The sequence below is a fragment of the Ictalurus furcatus genome, chromosome 24, assembly GCF_023375685.1.
Source record: "Ictalurus furcatus strain D&B chromosome 24, Billie_1.0, whole genome shotgun sequence".
Lineage (NCBI taxonomy): Eukaryota > Metazoa > Chordata > Actinopteri > Siluriformes > Ictaluridae > Ictalurus > Ictalurus furcatus.
Window position 1 is genome coordinate 10706747 of NC_071278.1, and position 13427 is coordinate 10720173.

At 40.0% G+C, this 13427-nt stretch overlaps 1 protein-coding gene across 2 annotated transcripts in view; it reads right to left on the reverse strand.

Annotated features, from left to right (window-relative positions):
• sdk1a (sidekick cell adhesion molecule 1a) overlaps nucleotides 1-13427 on the reverse strand; it is a 275242-nt gene that overhangs the window by 49586 nt on the left and 212229 nt on the right. For both annotated transcript variants that reach the window (XM_053612689.1, XM_053612688.1), the window contains exons 17-22: nucleotides 11709-11890; nucleotides 8952-9067; nucleotides 7022-7217; nucleotides 6441-6539; nucleotides 4934-5125; nucleotides 3878-3999 (exon numbers count right to left, since the gene is read on the reverse strand). In XM_053612689.1, coding sequence (XP_053468664.1) covers nucleotides 3878-3999; nucleotides 4934-5125; nucleotides 6441-6539; nucleotides 7022-7217; nucleotides 8952-9067; nucleotides 11709-11890 — 907 coding nt within the window. The remainder of the gene's footprint in view (nucleotides 1-3877; nucleotides 4000-4933; nucleotides 5126-6440; nucleotides 6540-7021; nucleotides 7218-8951; nucleotides 9068-11708; nucleotides 11891-13427) is intronic.

Genomic DNA, 13427 nt, shown 5'->3' on the forward strand with positions numbered 1-13427 from the left:
TAAAGTCACACAAAGGGTTTTTACAGCAAATGAATGAGACATGACTGAGATTAACATTTTTTTTTTTTGCAGCTGAATGCTTGGTCAGCTTATCTATGGGGTTATAATTGTTTCATAATTCCAAATAAATAGATTACGATCTACGAATAAACGCAGTGAGATTTACAAAAATTAAACCAATTCACAAATGCATTGAAAGAGATCCACAAATATATGTTAGTAGTTTCACAAAAATAAATGAAATTGAGAAATAAATAAAATCTGATTTGCAAAATATATATATATATATATATATATGTATATATATATATATATATATATATATATATATATATATATGTCTATATATATTTTACAAATATGCTTTTATGTCACAAACACGACTCTGCCGTGCATTCATTTGTGGGTCGCGTCTTGTGCATTTGTGGATTTTGAAACATTTCTAGCGTCAAGAGTGCACATAAATCCACAAATAGTTGGATTCCGCCCACCTTCTACTCCAGCCAATCAGATAACCACATTGCATCGACCGATTATAGCACGTTCTCGCTCCAACCAATCACGTTTTGTTTTACAATCAGGAAGGGAACAGAGTCATATTGCGCCATACTTGCATATATCATCTAACAGCATCATCGTAACAACATCTAAAAGAAAACCAGCAACGTTATGGGTCATAAATGCGCTATTATTATAGATGAGTGGTCTGATGGATTAGTCATGATTGATTCACTGATTCAGTAAGGATTCGTTAGACTGATTCAAACTGGTAACTCCTAAGGTTCCTGAGTCTTTAAGCACGGTTCGTATAGAGAATGTAATCATTAACCCGTGAATTGGATGATGCTGGTCCCGCTGTGTTTTGGCAGGCTGCCTGTGAGGACATTATTTTTCCAGTGCAATCTTTTCCCAATACACAGTCTTTTAATCACACCACACTCGATTTACTGTAAAATCACAACTAGGGTTTTGCCATGGATTCAGTAATGATGCAGGAAACACTGCTGAAAACACATTTTTCCTTAAAATAAAGATTTTATGACCCAGAATGGTGCTTATTTTCTTTTAGATGCTGTTACAGTGACGCTGTTAGATGGTTAGATCCACTCTCCTGTCGTCATTCCTCCTGATCGACCACGTTGGAGAGCCTTCATAATATGCGAGTTTGGTGCAATATGACTCTGTTCCCATCCTGATTGTAAAACAAAACGTGATTGGTTGGAGCGAGAACGTGTTATGATTGGTCAGTGCAATATGGCAGTTATCCAATTGGCTTGAGTAGAAGGTGGGCGGAGTCCAGTTATTGGTGGATTTGTGTGCACTCTTGACTCTCTTGTTCAACTAAACCAGATTTGCACTGAATAATGTGATCATTACAACTAGGACTATTCATATTGCAATATGTTGATGATATACTAGATGAGACTTCTGCTTGCCTGCTTGTCTCATCTTTCATATTATATCGTCATCTTGCTTTTAGGTTTTAATTTTTCATTTCATATCTTGCTTTTAGGTTGCATTGTATTACATTTGACAGCAAAGGAAGAAAAAAAAAGCTGAGAATTTCTTTCTTCAGTCTACATTTTTTATCCCTGATTTCAACAGGGAATTTTATCCCTGTTATGCCAGGCTTAAAGGCAGGAGCTTGTGTTTAAAAACGGCAGTCTAGACACTATTGAAAACCCAGTCTCAGACACCACCGACCAAGAAAACCAGGCAACCTCGGAGGCATAAACTACATGCAGGTAATTTTAATAATCTAAACGGACCGCTCAGGAAAACAACTTAAATACCTGTGGAAGCCAAACTTTCCCCACGTAAATACTGAATTATCATCTGAACTCAAATCGCCAACTTTGAACATGGTCCTCTGCATTTTAGCAATAGGCAGAGAATTGTTAAAACATTGTTATATTTGTTACTATAACAGTTACAGATGACTATACAGTATGAACTTTTAGACTTGCTTGATGCAAGTCTGTAGTATCACAGTGCCCTCCACTAATATTAGCACGCTTGGTAAATATGAGCAAAGAAGGCTGTGAAAAATTGTCTTTATTGTTTAACCTTTTGATCTTTTGTTTAAAAAAATTCACAAAAATTCTCTGCTCTCATGGATATCAAACAATTACAAACAAAACACAGGTTTAAAAAAACTTTAAAATTTTTTTTTAAAAAACTATCTTTGTTAAATATAGGTGTGCAATAATTATTGGCCTTTTAGTCAATACTTTGTGCTACACCCCTTTGCCAAGATAACAGCTCTGAGTCTTCTACTATAATGCCTGATGAGGTTGGAGAATACATGACAAGGGATCTGAGACCATTCCTCCAATACAGAATCTCTCCAGATCCTTCAAATTTCGAGGTCCATGCTGGTGGACTCTCCTCTTCAGTTCACCCCACAGGTTTTCTATGGGGTTCAAGTCAGGGGACTGGGATGGTCATGGCAGGACCTTGATTTTGTGGTCAGTAAACCATTTTTGTGTTGATTTTGATGTATGTTTTGGATCCAACCACAGCCCATTTTAAGCTTTCTGGCAGAGGCAGTCAGGTTTCATTTAATATCTGTTGATATTTGATAGAGTCCATGATGCCATGTATCCTAACAAAATGTCCAGGTCCTCTGGCAGAAAAACAGCCCCAAAACATTAAAAAGCCACAACCATATTTAACTGTGGGCATGAGGTACTTTTCCGTATGGCTCCCTCTATGTGTGCGCCAAAACCACCTCTGGTTTTTATTGCCAGAAAGCTCCATTTTGGAAGACGCAAACTGAAGATGCTCAAGTTTGTTTTTGGATGAGAGTAGAGGCTTTTTTCTTGAAACCCTTCCAAACAACTTGTGGTGATATAGGTGACTTCGGATTGTAGTTTTGGAGATTTTCTGACCCCAAGACGCAACTAACTTCTGCAATTCTCCAGCTGTGATCTTTGGAGATTTTTGTCCACTCGAACCATCCTCTTCACATTGTGTTGAGTCAATATAGACACACGTCCAATTCCAGGTTGATTCATAACATTTCCAGTTGACTGGAACTTCTTAATTATTGCCCTGATGGTGGAAATGGACATTTTCAATGCTTGTGCTATTTTCTTATAGACACTTCCCATTTTGTGAAGCTTAACAACCTTTTGCTGCACATCACAGCTATATTCCTTGGTCTTACCCATTGTTATGAATGACTAAGAGAATTTGGCCTATGTGTTACCTCATATTTATACCCCTGTGAAAGAGGAAGTCATAGTTGAACAATTCCCTGTTCCTAATCACCAAGGTGTACTAAAAAAAATTAAATATCAATGGGAGTATGCTTATATATATATAAAATATATTTATATAATATATTTTTCTCATATGAATTCATAGGGATGCCAATAATTGTTGCACACCTATATTTAAATTTTTTTTTTTTTGCTATCTTAGGTGCAGCTGTGGCTCAGGTGGTAGTCCCCTAATTGTCCACTAATCGTAGGGCTGGCTATTCGATTCCCGGTTCCCGATTCCCGATTTGATTCCCGGCCCACACATATCCACATGCCGAAGTGTCCTAGGGCAAGACACTGAACCCCAAGTTGCTCCTGATGGCAGGCAAGCACCTTGTATGGTAGCTCTGCTGCCATTGGTGTGTGAGTGTGTGTGTGAATGGGTGAATGAGGAACAATGTAAAGTGCTTTGTAGAGCCGCTAAGGTTAAAAGGTGCTATAAAAGTGCAGCCCAGTATATTTATGAAATGTTTGAACAAAAGATCAAAAGGTTAAACAATAAAGACAACATCTCACAGCCTTCTTTGCTCATATTTACCAAGGGTGCCAATATTACTGAAGGGCACTGTATATAATAGATTGGACAATGAAGAATGTCCTCTACCACTTACCTGTCCCTCCACAATCCATTTAGAGATGGACGTTTTCCCATCATCCCCTGCCCGGAATTTCAAAGTGGCAGATCGTGGGCTGATTTTAGAGATCTGGAGGTTTGAAGGGGGTCCAGGAAGTTCTAGAATTACAAAGAGCCACTATAAACCTTTTCCTTTAAAGAAACCAGAGGAATCACTTGACAGGACGAGTCGATCACGTCGGAACTACCTAGTTTATTGCATTATTGAATAATTATTGCATTATTTAATCTTCCGTGAACATCTCCGAATCAAATCAAGGAGGTGTTTCCACAAAGACCTTCAAAACTCTTTTCCCTTCAAGCGCTGTGATAAAAAGGCTCGCTTTTAATTTGAAGAAACTTTGATGGAATTGCATTGGAATTAAATCAAATAACAGACGATAGCCGTGCATCTGTCTGAAATCCCCACTGAGCTTCATAGCTGTCTGTTCCTTTAATGTTTCACAATATGCCATTTATCAGCAGGCATTACGGCTCCAGCTTGGCATTCAGCCACTTCAACATTTGTCTCTTTTCTCAGAGAGAGAATCAGCTTCTGAGCTGGTTTAAGTGAATATTTCTCCTTTGCAGCAGGGTTTGATTTATAGATGAACATGTACAACGACTTGCCAGCTTCTAAGTGGAAAAGGCCAGCATAAAAGATAATCACTCATCTTCATAACCACAAGCTGAGGACGACTAGCTCTGTGGTACATTCGCATGAGGAAATGGCAGCTTAGTGAGTAGTAACAGGGGTGCATGAAGAAATTCACTGATTGCAAATACATCACAGTGAATAATTCTTTGTAATCAAGGAGTCACTTTAGATCCAAAGTGAGGTGCTGTATAATGGGGAGAAAAACAGCTAAATGAGGCTGATTTGATACAACAGTCTCGTGTAGCAAACATAATTAGGCAAATATATGTTTATACAAACACCCAATTTTCAGAAAATGTTCTCGTTATTATTCCATTGGGAATTGCGAAGGCGTGTAAATGAATTCGAGTTGAAACAAAGGTGCCGTGGGAGGTTTCCGTCTGGAAAGCATCTCACCTGGGGGCACGCCGGAGGAAATGGTGGAAGACGAGAGCATGCCCATGCCTGCACTGGTCATGGCTGCCACCTCTAAGGTGTAGGTGGTGAGAGAGGTGAGGCCGGTCACTTTGTACTCCAGTGTGCTGTTGGGCATGGTGCGCTCTACACGGGACTCCTTCAGCCCCTGAGCCTCCCAGGACAACATGTAACCTGGAAAAAACAAAAGCAAACAAAAAAAACACCATTTTGATACTATAAAACATGAGTCATAACCACTAACCGGCTAACAGCCGCCGGGAATAAGACCACCTTATTCCGGAATCCTCATTTCATGAACTCCAAAGTGTGATAAATGCTTTCATGGGTCCGGAGCAGAGAAGGAATTTTTTTCAGAGGCTCCAGTTAGAACGAAGCAATCTCAGACTCTCTGCTGGGTGGGATGCGGGACTCGGTGGAGTGACGGGTTCAGACCTTGGACCCCGTTACCTAACCTGGATCTAACGGAGACTAATAGCCGGCAGAGGTCCTGTGTAATTTGCTGTTTATTGGGAGTATTTTCCACCGTAGTCAGCACTGTTTCCAATCACTGAATGTCCTGTTCCATTGAGGCACTCATAAATCAAGCTTTGCACCGAGACACTCGGCATGAAAACAAGCATACAACATTTAAAGGGTACCGATGCTGTGTATACCGATATAGACAAGAGCCGTTCCTTCTAATGCGCTTCTAATCTCATCTGTCTCCGTGCCCTTAATCTACATTCAATGCCTTTCGCTCACGAGGGTTGTTTAATCTATGTCCAGCATCACCGTGTTGCTCACACATTCGTCTTCATCTCTTTTTCTCTCTATTGAGTGTATGTGGGAGGAAGCCTTTCAGCTCGCTGGATCCACTACGTCGCAGAATAAGAACTCTGAATTATTTTTTTTTATGCATTTCAAATTTGTTCATTCCTGGTGATAACTAGTAATTGTGAGACAAAACGCGCACACACACACACACACACACACACACACACACACACACATATGCACAGTGTTCTTTTCAGAGCTGAGCTTTTGGGACTGAATTGTTTCTGGCAACTGCGCTGAAAACAATAATACCATAAATGTAAATGCAATAATTGCTTCTGTGTGAAAAACCAATGAAGTGTTAAACAGAAGTCCTGTATATGCATTAATATGGCTTTATGAACACTGGCATATTTTTAAATAAATAAATAAATAAATACTCCCTTGTGCTGTGTAATGAAATGTTTGGCTAGAGTGAGGGAGGGAACTGATTACATTCAGGCGCAGAGAAATATCACTTGTGCATTGCAACGTTTTGGCTTTTCAAAAGCAGCTTTAGTAACACGTGAAAATACAACAAAGAGATTTTAGCCAGAAGGGATGATGCCAGACTCATCCTGGTGACTATGATAAGCCTGGGCTTTTTCACAACATCCGCTTCCCAGGGGTGTTGTACTGCAAGCAAGGAGCTGCTGGTTGACGTGGGAACACAACATGTAGGACAAAAACCTACCTGTGATGATTCCATTTTTCTCCACAGGCTCCTCCCAGCTAACTCGCAGAGATGTGTCGAGGATTTCAGTAAAGCTCAGACGCCCTACGGGGCCTGGAACTGAGGCATACATGCAGACACACACACACACACACACACACACACACACAATGGAAAAATGTCACAGAGTTTACCCTACCTAATGCTGCATTCTGACACATTGCACTGCACCACCGGCTCTCTATAGCAACAACTACTGATGAGCTAATCAAATTACCCTCACTTGTAAAATTACAGATGCATTTATGCACACTCGGAAATGTCGAAGCATGTTGACATTATATTTCTGGAACAATGCATTTAATTAATGTCACTTTTTAAGCTTTTGACAATTAGTATTCCACACCTTGCCCTTTGCAGCCACAAAACAGCAGCAGCAGACCCAGTGTAAAGTCACACACATCACAATGGCATGGCATATTAATTAAACACAAACATGGGCGTTTTGGTCTTTAGGAAATTAATGAGCACAAGAAGTCTTAAGAGCTCTGTCTTGGCTTTGAGCTGAAGTAGGATGAGTGGGAGGCACGGTCAGTACTCACTGTCCTCGTGCGTCTGGACCAGTTTCGTAGCGCTGCGAGGGCCGTTTCCTGGCGTGGTGAAGCACAGCACTGAGGTGAGGTACCAGGTAAACTTCTTCAGGCCAGTGATGTAGCCCTGATGACGGGTACCGTGGTAATCAGGGGTGATAGTCACCACTGTGGTGGCTTCAGGAGAGCGTTCGGGCCAAACCATTAGCTGAAAGAGATTGAGATAGAGAGAGGTGTCATTCAGGACAGGACTCCAAACAACCCAAGCTTCATGAGCAGGAGCTCAGACTCACTCACACATGGGATACTAGCTGGGAAGCAAAGGACTGGAGTTTGAAACCAGATACATCAGTTTGTGGGATATTTACATCAAACTGCTCCATAAGTATGTAGCAACACGTATAGTTTAGCCTGCTAGTGCAGTGACCGCTCTGTCATTCTGCACTTAGATTGGTTTTTACCCACTATCACTGTTGGTGATATGGCAAATGGGATCATTGCTGGTGATATGACACCAATCGAAGCATCTACTTCTAAAGTGTGCAGTCTGCAGGTGTAATTCATGAAGTAGCACAATGAATCAGTGTTTTATAAACATCCATCTTAATAAGTTAATTACACACTCTTATGCTCCTCTCGTTCTGTTGGTGGAGTATGTTTAAAAAGGACTGACTGGCTAACCTGACCAAGCTACTTTGAGTGTTAGCTAAGGCCATACAATAGTAAATTGTTGTGAAATTTAGCTAGCCTTGGTTTATGTCATCACTTTGTTCACGCGCATCGGTTTGCTAGTTGTAATATCAGTACAACAAGCTAGCGTAGACATGAAAAATAATCAACATACCAGAAAAACCACAAAGAATGAGGTTCGACTGTCTTGTGCATCATTCAGCTCATCAACCACACCCTTTTAATTATCATCTAATTTAACATAAGGCAAAATATGTGAGAGATCTCAGATCAAAGTCAGCTGAACCGAAAATAATATGTAAATAATCAGCCAGCCTGTTATTAGAGACATTTTGGCGGCAAGTTTGAACCCCTGTTCCGACTTCCACCCATATACACAGCCATTGGTGCCTACATACTTTATACATCTGAAGGACTAAAAAGGTCACTAGGGGACAGGTCAGAGCCAATATATACTGTACCTCACCAGCACCAGAATACCTTCTTGGGTCTCTTCCTTTGATTTTCTACAAGCAGGTGTTGAAGAGTTGAAGAGGCTATAATAATGGGTACCTGTTATAGGCACAAACGCAGGTTGCAAAAAATCATCATCATCACAATTCGTAGGGTTTGATTTTGAGCTCATGTTACTATCTGTGTGGATTTTCACACGTTCTCCACATGTGAGTCCATGTGAGTTTCCTCCTGATTCTCAAGTTTCCTCCTACTTCCCAAAAACATGCTGGTGGGTAGATTGGCTATGCTTAATTACCCCTAGGTGTGAATAATTGTGTGAACGTCTGTGCATGGTGCTGATAAAATGGATGGGTACCCAGTGTTCCTGAGATAGCCTCCATATCCATCATGACCCTGACCAGGATAAAGTGGGTGAATGAGTGCACGTGTACATTTATGAGTGTATTCTTATCTGACTGAGGAGAGAAACTGGCAACGAGAAGAACTGTAACACTGATTCACACACTAATCCCACTGTTTATGTTAGTACCGCACTTCACATACACTATTTTTTTTTTGACGTGCACAATCGGTCTGCCAAAGGAACCCATAGTTAAACGCAAACCGTCCTTAATTTGGTCATTTCTGTGATAATGTAGTCTGGAACTAGCAGATGAGTGTCAGGCCTTACATACAGTAATATGTAGCTTAAAGAGATAACCTTCTACATCGGAAATAAAACCAGCCTGTTCAGAAGAATGTGGTCTGGTTAGTTCCTCAGCACAACGTTGCGTTAAGTAAAAAACAAATGGATTACCTTGTAACCTTGATTAATGCCGTTTATGAACTGCTGAGGAGGCGGATTCCAGGTAAATTTGATGGTGGTTGAGTTGACCGCAACAGCTTCTACGTCCTGAGGGGGTGCTGTGGGAACTAGTCAAGACAAACAAAGGGAGAAGTTCTTTATTTCTCTCGTGTTCGTCGAGTTTCAGTGTAGTTAGTCCTTCTGTAGGCAGCTAACATGAGGTTTTCCTGGGAAAATCTCATGAATCATTAATGAATGTGTGTGGCTGCATACAATCACAAAGCATCAAACTTCATTGACATTCCTTTTAATAAACTGCAGACGACTGCAACGTAAATATAAACATATTGCCAGTACGTTATTAATGGGATGTATTATTGGATTACTGCCAATTTCGAGCCAATATATTGATGTATAAGTGTTGTAGCTTTAAGTTCTCCATCCTGATTTTTCCCAGTTGTCTAACATATATTCCCTTTCTATTATGACACAAATCCAGCTGTATGCATCAATTTAGATAGCTAGTAAGTTTAAATAGTTGATTATATGACTAAATTCAAGCATGAATAAATGTTAAGAACAATAATCCTGACTTCTAGGATTTCAATATCTGTCATGTAACATCAGAGAAGGAACTCTGGACTACAGTTCCCAGCAGCCACTGTACCTCACCACCATGTCACATGATCACCTGCACCTGAGCTTCATTCATTTATAGCCACAGTTTGCACTACACTGGTGGTCTTATGTTGGCTTTCTTTGCCGATGTCTCTGTTGCTGTGTTTTAGGTCTTTGGTTTATGTTTAGTCTTTGCCTTAGTGTTTTGCTGCCTATTTGTAGTTCTTGTTTTGTTTTGCTATTAATTAAAAGTAAATCTGCATTTGGATCCGTCTCCGCCTTGAAATCCTGACAATATCAGTCTCCCTCTTGCCTCACGTCAGTCCTTTTCTATGTGGCTATTTGGATACTAGCATTAAGTGTCTGAGATCATAATTATTTTACACCGCAGGACGAACGGGTCATGCACATTGCAATGATCTCCATGGACAAACGGCTATAAATGCTGAGAATTTTCCGATTTCAGAGTGATTACACATTAATTCACGTTTTAGAGGTCAAATAAAGGCAAGTACAATGTCCCAAATTGTCAATAATTTCTGCTTGCCGTTGGACCCACGCGTGAACCAAACTCATATGAAACACTGATGAAAGAGCACATAATACCTTAATAGTGATTTCACTGTAGCCTGCATTATTTATCCCTCACTCAAACCATCATCTTTTGCCTGCTGAAACATTTCAGCTGTGAAATGATAATGGATCAGAATGATTTGTTCTCTTTTCATGTTCCTGATGCACACTAATAATTGGTTTGGAGAAAATACGGTTGCAAAAAGCACTTCAAAATGTCTCTAAGTCCAAAAAAAAAAAAAAAAACCACCCTATGAAAAATGAACGCTAATGACCTGGATGCAGTAACCTTTGTTTAATGACTACTTCTTGCTGACGTCACTGGATGCGCTCAATGCCAAATCTAGAATTTGGGTCTGTTGGTTTATGATACATGTAAGTTAATATACATGTTTTGTAGACCTACCAGCCTTGGCAAAGCCCCTCATAGTCAAGTGGAACTCGAGAAAAAAAGGAACCTTTTTTGAGACGTAAAGAAGGCAAAAAGGTATGACCATCTGAAATGCACTTATGACTTTTTAAAAACTTTAACATGCTATGCATATTTGTATCTGATGTCCACTCGAAAAGGCCAGAGCTAGACAGGTAGACAGCTGTGCAACAGCTATAAGCAATGTCTCATTTAAACAAAAGACATTCTTATTTAAAATAATTAATAAAAAGCCAGGCTGCACTTATTTTTTGACGTGCTACACTATAAAGCCTAATTCTTAAATCTGAGAACATGCATACATTACACTCTATGTCAGTTGCTTGTACGCCACCAGAATTTCAGACTGTATGTGTGAAAATTTCTTCATTTACTGCATCTAATAAGTAATAATAATATTCAGTAGTACTAAATTCATAACGGGTCCGAGAGGAGTACTATCTTTCGGAGAATATCATTTCATACTGCCAGTCGAGCTTGTAATAACTTATGATGAGATTAAAAAGACTCTCACTCAAACCAATTAAAAGCATGCTCTTAAAAAGATGTTTACATATTCAAAAGGCATGACTTTGCCTTCCACGATCAAGTTTTTACACAATTAGCATGTGATAACTGAGAAACTGATTCAAATAGACATTGGTTTAACCAAATCATTAAAAGTCTGTGGTACTTTTTTTTTTTTTACTTTCATCTTGATACTGAAGCAAGCCACCAAGAAATTAAGTCAGTCTGCCTAACATTTAGCTGCACAAAGGAAGCCTTTTCAAGCATGATAAATTCAGCAAATGAAGTATCTCGGTGTGGTTTTGGTACATTTGCTCCTAATCATCTAAATGACCAATCGGATGTGTCCGCAATAGATAGTCTCCTTGTTGAATTGAAATGTATAGCAAACGGATTTAAAAAAAAAAAAAAAAAAACAGCCCAAGGAATAATTGATGGAATAGTTTCGAACAGGATTAACATCAGCCGGAGTTTGCAGTTTATGAAATGAATACCAGGTTCTGCATAGGGCCAGCCTGCTCTAAAACATGGTCTCTAGCCAGCTCTTGTCTTGCTGGCCCACTTTCCATCTCACCATCTGCAAGTTCACCTTAAAGGAGAAAAGTTAGCGAAAGAAAGAAAGAGAGTGATTGAGGTCTCACCTCCCTGGAGCGTGTACTCAACGACAGGCTGGCTGAAGACACCGAGGCCCGCTCCTGTGTACGCCGCCACCTGGATCTCATACTGCGTCCAGATGATGAGCTCGGTGATGAGGCAGTAGTTGATATCAGGACTGGTGATATTTTGCTGTTGGTACTCGCCAGGGAGCCCCGCCAGCCGGTACCTGCAATGGACGGGAGAATCGATGAAACCAGGAATGAGCAGTTAGCCATAATGATTTCTTCGCTTCGTTAGAAGCCATTGCAAGAGGATGCAACATTCTTTTTTGTTTTTTTCCTTCTCACTTGAGGAATCCTATTCATCACCATATTGTGCTAGACACCGTTATTTACAAGCAATCATACTTACATCGCAGGCTAGTGGAGCTAAAGACCAGTTGGTCAAACATCGGGAGTGCAGGTACGATAAGGGATTTACTTCTATAGGTCATTAGGTCTGTTGATGACAAATTTCTGTTTATCATGCTATTATTCTACGTTGGAATGGTGTTGGTGAGGTGAGTGTGTTAACAGCCTGAGCAGATGGGTTCCCTGTCAGATGCTCTGTCTCTTTCCTCAGCTACAGGAGGCCTGTAGGGGATGACTGTTTGGATCTCCGCATGCTATACAGGCTTTCATTGCTGTGCCGAGCATCTCAGCCCCCACAGTGAGAGCAGCTGTGGGTATGAGACGCGGTCCCCCAGACACACTGCAGGCCTTGGCAAACACAATTTAGCCTTTAAATCAGTCTCCCTTTGGAAAGTGAGAAAAATACACCCTGCCTCCAGGAAACTTAAGCTAAATGTGTATTAAATCCAAAAACTGCTGTTCCACTTACTGTACGGAGCATTTTTTTAAAAAAAACCTGTTGCCTTTGAGTTCATGCTACACGACTCAAGTGAGATGAGCTTCCTAAATTGCTTTTTTTTTTTTTTCCACCAGGAGGGATACACGTCAAAAAGTGCAGCCTGAGCTCAGTCCTCACAAAAAAAAAACACTATTCTTAGATAATAGTGATAATAGAAGATCATTCTTTCTATGCATGTGAATGGATCTGGCAGCTTGAACAGCTTGACATTAATGTTGTTTGCACTGTAAAATAATAATAAAAAAAGAAACTAAACTAGAATAATGGAAGAGAAAACTGTTAGAGAAACACAGGAAGCAAGGTCTGTCCACTTCAAATGGTTCAAATAAACTTCTCTGTACTCCTACCCAGTTAGCTTATTAGCCATCTGGTTAGCATTGGCATTAAAGCTGATACGCGGTTATATGAATATGAATGAAAATCTTTTCAGAAATCCTGTCAAGGTTAGCGCTTGTTAGCTAGCAGGGAAGATAAACATTGATAAATATTACTTCAAATTTCTGTCTGAAATTGTGTCAAGCTAGCTCATGTTAGCTAGCTGGCCAGAGGTAACAGGAGCATTTATAAATATCAGTTATTATAAATGAATCGTTTCCGGTTAGCTCATTTTAGCCATCTAGCTAGCATTACCAGTGAAGATTTGACACATATAATAGTAGGACAAATCAGATTAGCTCATTTTAGCCATCTGGCATTAGCAGTCACAACTTTGATTTATTTTATTTATGAATAACTTGGTATTTATTAGCAATCTAACCAGCTTGGCATTAGCCATCTAACTAGCATTAACTGCCACAATTTTGAACAATTATGAATAGGGGAAAAAAAATATCTCAGAAATGGTGTCACGCTTG